Source organism: Salvia miltiorrhiza, chromosome 5 (genome assembly GCF_028751815.1).
Source record: "Salvia miltiorrhiza cultivar Shanhuang (shh) chromosome 5, IMPLAD_Smil_shh, whole genome shotgun sequence".
Taxonomy (NCBI): Eukaryota; Viridiplantae; Streptophyta; class Magnoliopsida; order Lamiales; family Lamiaceae; genus Salvia; species Salvia miltiorrhiza.
The window spans coordinates 23,394,634-23,409,144 of NC_080391.1; the positions used below are offsets into that span (position 1 = coordinate 23,394,634).

At 36.9% G+C, this 14,511-nt stretch overlaps 1 protein-coding gene across 7 annotated transcripts; it reads left to right on the top strand.

Moving 5' to 3' along the window:
- The first annotated feature begins 8,352 nt into the window (after positions 1–8,352).
- LOC130986775 (O-fucosyltransferase 1) lies at positions 8,353–14,476 on the top strand. Of its 7 annotated transcripts, none has more exons than XM_057910299.1 (10): positions 8,353–8,604; positions 8,714–8,858; positions 9,156–9,234; positions 9,437–9,507; positions 10,720–10,808; positions 11,123–11,246; positions 11,321–11,604; positions 12,310–12,439; positions 13,362–14,084; positions 14,235–14,476. In XM_057910299.1, the coding sequence occupies exons 1-9, from the start codon at positions 8,597–8,599 to the stop codon at positions 13,974–13,976; spliced, it is 1,545 nt and encodes a 514-aa protein (XP_057766282.1). In that variant the 5' UTR covers positions 8,353–8,596; the 3' UTR covers positions 13,977–14,084; positions 14,235–14,476. The 7 variants fall into 7 exon arrangements, with proteins under 7 accessions (XP_057766282.1, XP_057766283.1, XP_057766279.1 ...); XM_057910296.1 differs by having other exon boundaries at positions 8,397–8,604; positions 8,711–8,858; XM_057910297.1 differs by having other exon boundaries at positions 8,397–8,604; positions 9,153–9,234.
- The last annotated feature ends 35 nt before the right edge of the window (positions 14,477–14,511 follow it).

Consider the following 14,511-nt stretch of genomic DNA (forward strand, 5'->3'; position numbering starts at 1 on the left):
ATGCTTAGGATATGGTATGATGGAGGTTTTGTTAGCAATAATCAATATATAGGGGAAAAGTTTTTAGACATCCCCGAATATGATATTTTCGAGTATGAGAAGTCATTTAGACATCCCCGAATATGATATTTTCGAGTATGAGAAGTCATTTATTAATGAGGTGTTGTTTATTGATTTGGGGTGTGAGAGTATGTCTAGATATAGATTCAAGGATAAAGAGAATCGTGAGTTTACATTAGTGAATATTCTAGACCAACTGGAAGACCTAAGAAATGTAGGAATCGAGGACTTGATGATCAACAAAATAGCTCCCAAACCAAATTATCTATGCATGGACTACGAATGTCGTGCAAGAATTGTGGTGGACTTAATCATAATAAATGTATGTAATTTTATGCTATGAACGTCTGCATAATGATTTTTGAAATTTAAAGTGCACTATATATTGACCAGTGAATTTCTCATGTTGTATTAACTGTAGAGTGTACCCACATGGAATGCATCATGGATTCCACAGGCTAGACAACCACGAGCACCGCCTTCAACATTGAAAACTTAAAAGTCAAGTAACTAGGGGTGTAAATTAGCTGAGTTGAGTCGAGTATTGACATGTTCAAGCTCGAACTCGGTCTATATGTATGAAGCTCGAGCTCGACTTGTTCGAGTTTGATATTTTTGAGCTCGAGCTCGACTCGATGCAATATTTGGTGAGCTCGAGCTCGATTGTTGAATCTTAATCGAGTTTGAGCTCGTTTAAGCTTGGTGAGCTCGAGCTCATTTAAGTTTGTCTCATACATGCTTCAACAAATTGCATATATTATGGGCTATATTAGTAATTAAGCTATAGTGTAGGGATAAAATCCTAAATTCTTTTAAAAGCTCGATTAGGCTTGCGAGCCTAAGGAGTCGAGTATGATGAAACTTGAACTCAGGCTCGATACCTAGTCGAGTAGCTCGAGCTTGAGCTCGACTCGACTAATACCGAGTCGATTTTGAGTAATTTTTGAGTCGATCCCGAGTAGCTCGACTCACTTACACCTCTACAAATAACCCTACTAACTATGTCATGATAGAGAGATTAGACAAGCACGAAAAGGCTATGGAGCAGTAATTTCAATTGAGAAAGAGAATATTTATGTTCGAGTAAGAAGGCTTACTTATGTCCTTATTTTCGATTATCTTAACTACCATTTCTCATTTAATAACATATTTATAGGATCCTGGATCACATCGGGTGCACTTTATCAGTGATATCAGAGGGCATCATAGGAAAAGTCTTAGTGATATCAAGGCAATAGAGGCGGACAAGTAGATGATCCCACACCACATTGAATCCAAGTGTTGTTATTAAACTAATGTTTTGATAATCTTATTGTGAATTTTGCTATGTAATTGTCAATATTTAAGGCGGTAATGCTTTTATATTACCTAGCCATGTTAGAGGACTATCTTAGAGTCATGTGAAGCAGGACATGACTGTTTTCAATTTCTAATTTGATTTGATGAAGCATGTGTACAACTCTTATTCATGATGGCCATTACGTAATTGTATTTGAAAGTGTAGTATGATGTTTGCATAAATTATGAAAAACATTTAGCCATAACCTTTTGAGTCTTTCACCTGGGACCTTGATTTCGATGTGTTCTCACTGGTAGCATAACATGAATTACCTACAGATTCAATTTACTTCAGGTGTTTGGGATATATTATTCTATATTTATATGTTTGTTTTGATGCTGCATGAGGAACGGGATATGCAATTATTTTATATGTAATGAAACTAGGCACTTGAATAAAGATCGTCCAAAGAATACCGATTTATTGAAGTAAAATAGCTATCTAATGCAAGTCATGAATATGTTGTTGGCCATTTCCAATTAAACCCAAGTTAATGAAACTATCATCTCATATGGTATTTCATTCAAACAAGAAAATTATACAAAAAAGTTATAGGAAAGTAACTAACCTAAGACAATATAAACTTAATTAAGCTAGACGACGTTTACTAGATGACACAAACTCTACTCTGTCTATCAATATACAAACCAAGAAGATCAAGTAAGTGACAATCAATACAAAATACATTATGTGAATAGATGACTTCGTCTTTTTCACCACTTACTTCAATGGCAATTGTTTTCTACTCGATATTTTGTTATATTCGCCTCTAGCTTGTCATTCAACTCTCCAATATCTTATTGGTAGCTTCACTTTTTTCATTTTCCACTAATCTACGACCTTTTCATATGGAATCAAGGAGTGCTACCTTCGCTCTTCCCTCAAATGGAGAATCTACCCACCGAAAATAGCCACAATCATTTGGTTATTCACAACAAATTGTTAATAAACCAACAACACAATTCAAACTACGAAAGAAATACAAAAAACCCAAAAAATTAAATAAAAATACAAACCTTATCTCAAAGAGAGCATATCTCCAAAACCCCCTACCCTAATTATGGGAAGTAAACATGCTCCATAATTGCAATATTCTCTTCGATTGAAATACACCGAGTCGTCACTATCGACTATGAAGAGGCAAAAAAATGATGAGTAGAGCTGCAGATGCCACCACCGATACTGGTGGTGGTGGGCGGTGGCATCAACGGTGGAGGGGAGTGGAGGTATGGTAGGATTTGGCAGGACGTCTGAATGAGGGGGAATAAGGTTCAAGGAAGAAAAAGTAATATGATGTTAAATTCATTTTCATATGTTTTTTTTTATTAATTGGATTTTTTTTTTTTTGTATTCCACATGTATTGTCAACATGACAATTGGTCAGAACACATTAATTACTGATTGTCGAATTTGCGGGCCATAAATAAGAAAAAAAAAAAAAATAGATATTCCCTCCGTCCCAATAGTTAATGTCCCATAGCTTTTGGGCACGAAGATTAAGAAATGTGTAAAAGGTAGATAAAATGAGTTGATAGAAATTATTTAAATATTAGGCATAGACAGAGAATATATTGCAAAAAAAAAAAAATGACATTTGGAACTGTTGGGAATTGCTCGGGAAGACGATCGAATCAAAACAGCAAGAACAACGAATGAAAAAGAATACAAACAAGATTTACGTGGTTCGGATTTTTCAATCCTACATCCACGGACAAGAGATAAAGATTTCACTACTAAACTGAGCACAAGTTACAGATTACAAAACAAGAATCAAAGAATAGAAGAAGGCGAAGCTATCTAACTCGCAGCTCTTTCCTCTCAACACTTCTATCTATGATCTCACTAAGCTTCTTACTGTTGTATTATTCTAAAACAGAAAAGATAAAGCAGCTTAAGTATATCTCTACAAAATACACTGAACTTGGACACCTAAAACCGCAGCTGGAATAACAGAAAATGGAAGCCTCTGGAATAGAGTTGTTGAAAACTAACTCTATTGAGTATATGCAGAGATACCCTTAAAGAATAGAGAAATTGCATAAGAGTCCCTAAGTAACTATATAGCCAGACTATACAGCCACATAACTCTACAAATCTCCACCTTGGCTGTATAGTAGTAAAAACCTTATCTCTCATCAACACCAATCAACTTACTGAGAATCCACACAGCTCTCACTGTGAGAGCTCAAACTGATCAAAGAGCAGCACTTCTTAAACTTCCCTGTAGGTAAAGCTTTAGTAAGCATGTCTGAGGCATTATCCTCAATAGATATCTTCTGCATCTTTATCGTTCCTTTCTCTAGTATGTCACGAATAAAATGTAACCTGACATCGATGTGCTTGGTTCTCTCATGGAAAACCTGATGCTTGGTGAGATGGATTGCACTTTGACTATCACACATAATTGTGACAGATTCTTGCTTAATTCCAAGTTCTTGCAGCATGCCTTGTAACCAGATTCCCTCCTTTACAGCCTCTGTGATAGCAATGTACTCTGCCTCGGTTGTTGAAAGTGCCACCACAGATTGCAAAGTAGATTTCCAACTAATTGCTGCACCATAAAGAGTAAATACAAAACCAGATTGGGATTTTCTAGTATTCACACTTCCTGCATAGTCAGAGTCAGTGAAACCAAGTAAAACATGTTCATTACTATAAGCTCCACCTTGAAACATGATCCCTGTATCAGCAGTAGACTTTAGATACTTTAGTACACATTTAAGAGCATGCCAATGACTTTTTCCAGGATTAGCCATAAACCTACTAACTACACTAACCACATGAGCTAGATCAGGTCTAGTGCACAGCATGGCATACATAATACTCCCTACTACACTAGCATAAGGAATAGAGCTCATTTCCTGAATTTCTTCATCAGTTTTAGGGCAATCATCACTAGACAACTTAATATTTTGAGTTATAGGAGTACTAACACCTTTAGCTTCACTCATGTTAAACTTAGCTAAAATCTTCTTAACATAGTCAGTTTGAACAAGCCAAAGTCTTCTCAGATTTCTATCTCTTTTAATATCCATACCAAGAATTCTTCTAGCACATCCTAAATCCTTCATATCAAATTCAGAACTTAAAGCTTGTTTAACTTTATCAATCTCTGCACTAGATGTTCCAGCTATAAGCATATCATCAACATAAAGAAGCAAATACACTCTCTCAGATTTACTAACTTCTTTCTGGTATACACACCTATCATGCAGAGATCTCACAAAACCTATACTCAACATAAACTCATCAAAACGTTTATTCCATTGTCTAGGACTTTGCTTCAATCCATACAAGGATTTCTTCAATAGACACACCATATTTTCAGCTCCAACTACCTCAAACCCCTCAGGCTGACTCATATATATTGTCTCCTCGAGTTCACCATTTAAGAAGGCAGTCTTTACATCCATCTGTTGCAGTTCTAGGTTCAATTGTGTAGTGAGTGCAAGAATAATTCTTATAGAACAGTGTTTGACTACGGGAGAGAAAATCTCATTAAAATCTACCCCTTCTCTTTGAGTAAATCCCCTAGCTACAAGCCTAGCCTTGTACCTAACAGTTTCAGAATCTCCCAGAACCTCCACCTTCTTTTTGTAAAGCCATTTACAGCTTACACATTTCTGATTTCTAGGTCTCTTGACTAATGTCCAGGTTCTGTTCTTCATGAGTGATTCTATCTCTTCCTCCATAGCCTTAATCCAAAACTTGCTCTCACTACAACTAATGGCTTCCTTATAGGTTCTAGGTTCTTTATAGCTAATATCTTCAGCTATAGAAAAAGCAAAACTAACTTGATCAGCTCCAGAATACCTAGCTGGAGGTCTTGTAACTCTTCTAGTTCTATCTCTAGCTAACTGATATTCACTCAAATTCTCAGAGTCATCTGTACTAGTTTCTACTTCTTCTTTCTTAGCAGGAATGTTAGAAATTCTAGGTGTAATCTGACCATCATAAGTAGTTTCATCACTATTTATTCCAGACTCTACCTCCACTTCAGAATTTATATTAGTGTTACTAGTATCAGATTTTAAAGGCATAACAGTCTCCTTAAAGACTACATCTCTGCTCACAAAGATTTTTCCCTTACCAGGTTCTATACACCACAGCTTGTACCCTTTCACACCTGAGGGATAACCTAACATGACACACTTCAGAGCCCTAGGTTCAAGCTTGTCCTGTCTAATATGCATATATGCCAGACAACCAAAACTCCTAAGATTAGTATAATCAGCAGGTCTACCATTCCACTTTTCTTCAGGTGTTTTAAAATCTATAGCTGCAGATGGGCATCGATTAATCAAATAAGCAGCAGTAGCAGTTGCTTCCCCCCAAAACCTGGCAGGTAAGCCTAAACTAGACAACATGCACCTAACTCTCTCTAATAGAGTTCTATTCATCCTTTCTACTACACCATTTTGTTGAGGATTACCTGGAACAGACTTATGTCTCTTTATACCTTTCTCTTTGCAGTATTCTTGGAATTTGTCAGATGTGAACTCCAGCCCATTATCAGTTCTTAGGCATTTAAGTTTGCATCCTTTCTCATTTTCCACTTCACTGCACCACTCAACAAACTTGTTAAAAGCATCAGATTTATGTTTCAAAATATACACCCATACTTTTCTTGAAAAATCATCAATCAAAGACATGAAGTAGGACCCTCCACCTACAGTAGTGGTCTTGGATGGTCCCCATAAATCACAATGAACATATTGTAATGGCATAGTAGATGTATGTTTACCAACGGGATAAGAAAGCTTTTTACTCTTGCTAAGAACACATGCTTCACAGTTATCAAGCTTGATTTCATGAGATAGGCCAATGATTCCTTGTTTCTTAAGTTCATTAAGACCCTTCTCACTAACATGGGCTAGCCTTGAATGCCATAGTTCAGTTTCAGATAGTGATATATTTTCAGATTCACCAACTATAGTAGTTGCAAGAAGATGATATAGAGTTTGCTTTCTAATGCCTTTCATTATAACATTGGTTCCTTTAACAATGTGAAGATAGTTTTCAACAGATCTAAACTCATAACCTTTCAACTGTAATGACCCTAAAGATATCAGATTCCTTTTAAGACTAGGAATATACCTGACTTCTGTTAAGAGTCTTATGGAGTTGTCATGAAGTTTTAACCTGATAGAACCAATTCCCTTCACAGCACAGATTTGATCATTTCCTAGGATTACTGATCCAAGATCTTTAACCTGCAATTCAGAAAACCAAGATTTGTTAGGGCACATATGAAATGAGCAACCAGTGTCAAGAATCCACTCATTTTCTGTAGTGGAAAGTGTAATATTCAGGGCTTCAGCTTCTTGGAATTGTTCTGCAATATCAGCAGCATCAGTTGACCCCTTTTGAGCCTGCTTTCTCTTCCAGCTGTAGCAGTCCTTCTTGAGGTGTCCAGGTTTCTTGCAATAGTGACACTTTCTTGACTCCTTTTCTTCATCTTCTTTTGGCTTTCCTTGACTGGACTTCTTATTGTCTTTCCATGGCTTCTTCTGCTTGCCCTTGCTAAACTTTCCCTTTATGTTCAAGCTCTCACTCTGAGTCTCTTGTCTGGTATCAGAGACTCTATGCAGTTCCTTTGACTTCAGAGCACTTACAACTTCTTCAAGAGAAATAGATTTTTCCCTTCCATAGAGCATAGCCTCTTTCATGTTATCATAAGATTTGGGCAAGGCATTCAATAAAAGGATGGCCTTATCCTCATCTTCTAACTCAACTTCAATATCTGCCAAATCATCTATGGCCTTATTGAAATCATCTAACTGATCCAGGATACTTTTCTCTTCAGAAATCTTGTAGGCATATAGCCTTCTTTTCATGTACAACCGATTTGCAAGAGACTTAGTCAGGTAGAGGCTTTCAAGCTTGGCCCATACCCCTGCAGCAGATTCTTCCCTTGAAACTTCTCGGAGCACTTTATCCCCTAGACAGAGGATAATAGTGCTATGAGCTTTTCGTAGCATCTCCTCATACTTTGCCTTTTCTTCAGCCTCTTTCACCACTTTTCCTGGTTTTAAGGCATCATCAAGCCCTTGTTGAATGAGGATTGCTTTCATCTTCATTTTCCATAAGGAGAAGTCATTCTTTCCTGTAAACTTTTCCGTGTCAAATTTGGTAGTAGCCATTGATTTAGATCCAATCAACTTAGTGCAGTCCCTGCACACTGAAGAAACTCTTTTCTCCTTCCCGATCGCAGCAGATCAGAATTCCAGTTCCTCAGCAGACTTCAAACACCTCTTCTCCGGTTCAGATCTTCTTTGATTCAAATATCAAACAGTTGGTGTGCGTCGATCTTCCTTTTCCCACAGACGGCGCCACTTGTTGGGAATTGCTCGGGAAGACGATCGAATCAAAACAGCAAGAACAACGAATGAAAAAGAATACAAACAAGATTTACGTGGTTCGGATTTTTCAATCCTACATCCACGGACAAGAGATAAAGATTTCACTACTAAACTGAGCACAAGTTACAGATTACAAAACAAGAATCAAAGAATAGAAGAAGGCGAAGCTATCTAACTCGCAGCTCTTTCCTCTCAACACTTCTATCTATGATCTCACTAAGCTTCTTACTGTTGTATTATTCTAAAACAGAAAAGATAAAGCAGCTTAAGTATATCTCTACAAAATACACTGAACTTGGACACCTAAAACCGCAGCTGGAATAACAGAAAATGGAAGCCTCTGGAATAGAGTTGTTGAAAACTAACTCTATTGAGTATATGCAGAGATACCCTTAAAGAATAGAGAAATTGCATAAGAGTCCCTAAGTAACTATATAGCCAGACTATACAGCCACATAACTCTACAGGAACGTTCCAAGAAAAAAGGTGGGACATCATTATTGGGACGGACGAAGTATTATTTTATAATTATTCATAAAGTGAGATAGTTTTTTAGAAAACTTTTAATTCTAAGAAAGTTTAGGTCGATAAACTTGAACCAAAAATAGGTCCAAACCGAATAATTAGTCCGAAATAGAGAGAGGTGTCGATTAAGTCATCCACACCACCTAACCGACAATAGGGTCCGACCCCTTTTCAATCATCATTCATTCCTCTCTCTCTCTCTCTCTCACTTCTCACACACACGCACACAGTCATACGCTCTTCTCGTCCATAATCAGTGGCGCTGAGCAGAACAACTGAATTTTAAACCATCGCTACATAAACTCCCAAAATGAGAAGGTGGGAAAATATACCTACATTGATTCGCTCTAATTAATTCATTTCTTTTTATATATATAGAAGGAGCTTGGATCTGCTGAACTGAGTGCATTTTCTACTGTCACAGCAGGCTGGGGCATCGACACCAATCAAAGCAATCCGGAGTTAAGGGCATGTTTGGCAGGCTATCGTTTGCTGTAATCGTTCTGGTGATCTGTACTGTTTCGCTATTGTCCACTGTAAAGAGCAACACGCGATCCATCTCTCGATCCCAGGTACATATTTTAGCACGTTGTTAAAGTTTCTACAAATTGTTAATGTGTTTTGGGGTTTTACTTAACTCAAGTTATTGGCGTGCAGAAATTGGCTAATCATATTTTAGTTTTTACTTTGTTTTCTGATTGGGGATACCAGAATTTATGGCTACTTTTTTTCTAATATTGTAGGTGCGTTTGTAGTAAGGAACTATAAATTATGTATTTCGATAGAAGATCTTATGCCTTTGTGATGAAGTTTTGTTGAAACTAGCGTACATTGTACTTATTTGTTATACTTTCCTTGTGTATAAGCAGATTGATGTCGATACGCTTTGGGATACAGCTGCTTCTGGTGGATGGAGGCCATCATCTGCTCCGAGATCTGATTGGCCCCGTATGATTTTCTTTAATATGTCTTGCATTAATAAGTTCTTTTTGTTTTTCTTTTTTCGAGTTTTTGGGTTGTCTTGAAACAATTGTTTTGTATGCCACTATTTTGATTTATTGTTTCTTCATTGAAATTCACAATTATATATTGAAACACTTTCTAACTTCTATTATGTGCCATTGTTCTTTATGTCCATCTGTTCGTGCAGCTCCCCCAGCAGAAACTAATGGGTACTTACGAGTTCGTTGTAACGGTGGCCTCAATCAGCAAAGAAGTGCGGTAAGTAATAAAGTCTTAATATGACTTCATAATAGTACTCGTGTTCTCCTTTACAGGCACCCTTTGCTATGATTGCTTGATAACCTCAATCATTATCCTGTAGATGTTAGGACTTCCTCAGGTGGACAGCTAGTAATTCACCTTTGTAGGCTGGTTCACTTAGATAATCACTTAGTCTGGTTGATGAATTCTCGCATCATTTCATTGTTCATTTCTTTCATTTATGCACTCATCATGTACCATTATTTGATTTTGAAACTAGGGGAATTGTAAAGACCTCAAGGATTTTGGTTCCCTTGGAACTCAGCCAAGGCTTTTATGCTGGTTCCCTTGGAACTCAGCCAAGGCTTTTACGCTTCCTTATTTTATGTGGACGCTCGTTCACCCTCTGTTAGTTGATTATTCTATAGAACAACTACCTATTTTACTTGCTTAAGTTATTATCTGCTAGTTAATTCAAATTCATAAAGAAAAAAGGCTATTCTACATTTCTTTCATCGTTTGACAGATGGAAACTCTGGGTTTATTAGTCTAGAATATTTTTCAGTTACTTTCCACATTTAGAAGTATGTACAAATGAAACTTGGAGAAACTACTGTATATTTATCTTTATTTCCTCATTATATTTTTCTTGGAATAAAAGTGACTTCACTTTTTTTATATGTACTTCATCAGTGGATTTATATATTTTCTGCTGCCTTTAGAAATGCAGCTGTTATGGTTTTCAATAATTGCCATGCTTCATCTTTACCAGTTAGAAACTTATGCTAATTTAATTTTAAGCAAACACCGTTTTCTTGAGTTTCAGAGATTTAAATTTAATATTCAGACTAATGCTTGTCTCTATAACAGCTACATTTCGTGGTTATAATACCATACAAGTTTTGCAAAGATCATTATGAAAGACCCTCAGAGTATGCAAGTATTGGGCTGTTGACTCTTAATCAATCTTTGGTTGCTCTATTGTCTTATTTCTTTTTATGAATTTCACTCGTGACACAATTTCTATGAAGATCTCATATTGGCCTCATAGTTAATACAGGAAAAAGTTATCTTCTTCCATTTGACTTGATAGAGTAAGAAGAGAATGTTTTGGTTTCTTTTCTCCCTGCCCCATTATTATCAGAAAAGAATAATTTCTCATCTTGAATTTATAATTTGGTGGTGAAATTTGTAAATCATCTGATTCGGTTGATGTGCATGGTATTCTAGATCTGTAATGCTGTGCTAGCTGCTCGAATCATGAATGCTACTCTTGTGCTGCCTGAACTGGACGCAAATTCCTTCTGGCATGATGACAGGTGCCAATTTCTAAAAATATGTTTCAATATACGTATTGTAGTTTTCATGGGAGCTTCTATTTTACCTGAGACTCTGGAGCTTTAGTATCTACTATCTTCTTACTAGCCCTTGGTGGTGAATGAAGTGTGCGTCAACTTAGAGCCACACTTTATTCCGTGTAATTCACTGTCCAGAACAGCTGGTCCCTGAAGGGAACCCCTGCATTTAATTTGAATTATAATAAGATTCCTGGCATCACAAAAGTTCCTGTTAAGTCAATCTTATTTCAGGACAGCTGAATCTTTGTATGTCTATTATTTATTTTCTTCTTCAGTGGTTTTCATGGTGTCTATGATGTCGAGCATTTTATCAAGTCACTGAGATATGATGTACGAATAGTGGAAAGCATTCCAGAAGTCAGGAAAAATGGGAAGACCAAGAAGATGAAAGCTTTTCAGGTCTCTTTATCATTGGATAAATTTTGCAAGATGCAATTTTCGCAGTTATATTGATGCAACATTTTTGTTCTCAGATACGGCCTCCTAGAGATGCTTCCGTCAGTTGGTATACAACAGATGCTTTAGCAAAGATGAAAGAGCATGGTGCTATTTATCTTACACCATTCTCGCATCGTTTGGCAGAAGAAATAGACAACCCTGAGTATCAGCGCCTAAGGTGTAGAGTGAATTATCATGCCTTACGGTTTAAGCCTCACATTATGGAGCTCAGCAACTCAATTGTGAATAGACTTCGTGCACAAGGTCATTTCATGGCCATACATCTTCGTTTCGAGATGGATATGCTGTCATTTGCTGGGTAAGTCCCTATATGGTTCCATTCAAATTGAAGATGAGGAAGTCAGAATAAATTGTTCCAAATTTGTGGGATACTTGAATGTTCCCTTTCTCATTTGTTGAGTATAGGCACAAAGTGAGCTAGATGAAGATAATTGCTAGTTGACTTATTGGCACTGTGTTGTATCACAAGCTAGTAAATCTGCTTTCTTATTAGCCTAGTGTCAGTTAAAAGTCATTTAGCTAGAAAACATTTGGGGAGTGAGCCATTTATTCTATGACAGTCTGAACTAACATAATGGAGATTAATGTAGAAACCAAGTGCTTCAGTAATTAAATACTAGTATTAGATATTTTTTTTCTCTAACAGCATTAGTTTTTAAGATGAGGTGGTCATTCAAATAGTACTAAAGGTGGCCAAAACAAATCTTGGATTCAGAACTCATCGCCTCCCCCCAGAAAAGGAAAACGGAAATAGTTCTGCATTTCTGGATTTCTAACAAAAAATAATTTGTCTGCTGCTCCACAGAAGCTTTTGATAAGATGGTAACTAAACAGCAACTATAAATCAAAGGGACTTGATATTTCAGCTCCAATAATAATGCGTGTTCCCCACATCTGTTGCTCAACATTGCATGATAATGGCCTGAAAAGAAGTTGGAAGAAAATATGGAAAAGATATGCTTATCTGACAAGTTTAAGTTATGCAACTTCTGGTTTCTTTCAGGTGTTTTGATATATTTACTCCTGAAGAACAAAAGGTCCTGAAAAAATATAGGGAGGAAAATTTTGCGCCAAAGAAACTTGTTTACAGTGAGAGAAGGGCGATTGGAAAATGTCCTCTAACTCCAGAAGAGGTAATCCTTCAACGTGTCAATTATATTCACCATCATTTGCATGTTTGAGGTTTATCCTCTTTTTTAAATATAAAAAATTGTGGTTTACTGCTGATGTACCTACTGCTTCCTTAAGCTTAAATTTCGCATGATCTTCCATTATCTCAAAGAAACAAAATGCTTATATGTTACTAGAATAAACATGGTAGGAAAAATAGCACATATGAATTCTAGTTTTCAATTTTGCTGGTGTAGTGGCTGGTTGCTTTCTAATTAGCATTTCCTAGTTAGCATTGTCACTTCCTCCATACTTTGTAGAAGTAACACAATCCTCTTAAACATGAAAAAGCATTTTGCTCTAGTAGATCTACAGAAATGAAAAACTGTTTACCTATCAAAGAAAAGCAACTCTTTTACCTGAATATTATTAAAAGTTTTGTGCATAATTTTTTATAAATTCTGCTTCCTTTCTATCCTTGATGATACTGGTGCATCACATTTTGTTTTTTTTTTCTCTTTTTCTTATAATGATTGAAAAGACAGTTCATAGTAAAGATTACTGGTTACTGGTCATGAATAGAATCTCTTGATGTGCTATCTACTACAATAGGACCAATGGAGACTATGATAAATATCTCTTTTCAAAGAAGGCTCAAAATAACAAATTTCAGATTCATCACCAAGTTGCATGATATGGTATTGGAGCTAGTTACTGGGATTAACTCGATATAATCTGTGTAGGTGCATAAAAATGGAAACCAGATAAATTTTCTTAAATTCGTTATGCTTATACTGTGCCTCTGGTATAATTCACTATCATCATTGATTTAAGGCCGTGATTACCAAAGCCATAATACATGAACATAACACTTAGTAGGCTAATCAACATCAGATGGCAGGCTGAATTATCAATTCATTGAAATGATACTTTAATGACCTGCAGGTTGGTCTGATCTTGCGATCAATGGGTTTTGACAACTCGACCAGAATATACCTTGCAGCTGGCGAACTTTTTGGTGGTGACCGGTTTATGAAGCCTTTTCAGTCTTTGTTCCCTCGCCTTGAGAACCACATTTCTTTAGACACCAGTGGTGAACTGGGGAAGAATAGTCGTGGTTTAGTGGGCTCTGCTGTGGATTATATGGTCTGTCTGCTCTCAGACATATTCATGCCAACATATGATGGGCCAAGCAACTTCGCAAATAATCTTCTTGGCCACCGCCTTTATTATGGTTTCCGTACAAACATAATACCTGATAGAAAAGCTCTTGCTCCTATCTTCATTGAGCGGGAGAAGGGGCATACATCTGGTTTTGAAGAATCTGTTAGGCGCGTAATGCAAAACACGAACTTTGGCGGGCCTCACAAGCGGGTCCAGCCTGAGTCGTTTTACACAAATTCATGGCCAGAGTGCTTTTGTCAGATGTCAGCAGCCAATCCGGCCGACAGATGTCCACCCGATAATGTCCTGGATATCTTGGACAGTCAGATGACTACAAGTGGAACTGATGATCCAGAATATGCCACTTCAAACTCAACATCTGTCGTAGAAAAGTAGGATTACTATATACGAGCTCTAGTTAAGACATGTCCATAATCCCTAGAGCTACATCATGACGCCAAGTTGCAGCCATTGGTGGTACTTTATTCTAATTTGGCTCTGCAGGTACTTCTTCTGTTAGTTCTTACATCTTATAGAATTTAATATGATATAGGATGTATTCGTCTATTGGTCGATTGTCCCCATTAGATATTGTGGAAGGAAAAATTATGTGGCACGTTTATAGAATCTTTGACATTCTTTATATCGTTGCAGTCTTCTTGGTTTGCAACTTCCAGTGACTTGAAGAAATTAAGAAAAGTAGCAACAATTAGCTTGGGAAGTTCTACATACACAGAGCCTGTGGGTGAAGTAGAGGATCCGAGTGGTATATTCTGATGTAAGCATTTTTTGCTGAATCTGAGCATATGTTGTTTTTGTAGGATGACTTTTTCATAGCAAACGTAATACTGTGTTTGTAAATTCCATGAGATGGAACCCAAAGCATCTTCCTCAAACGTCTCTCTCTCTTGGGAGTTTGTCTTATTTTGTT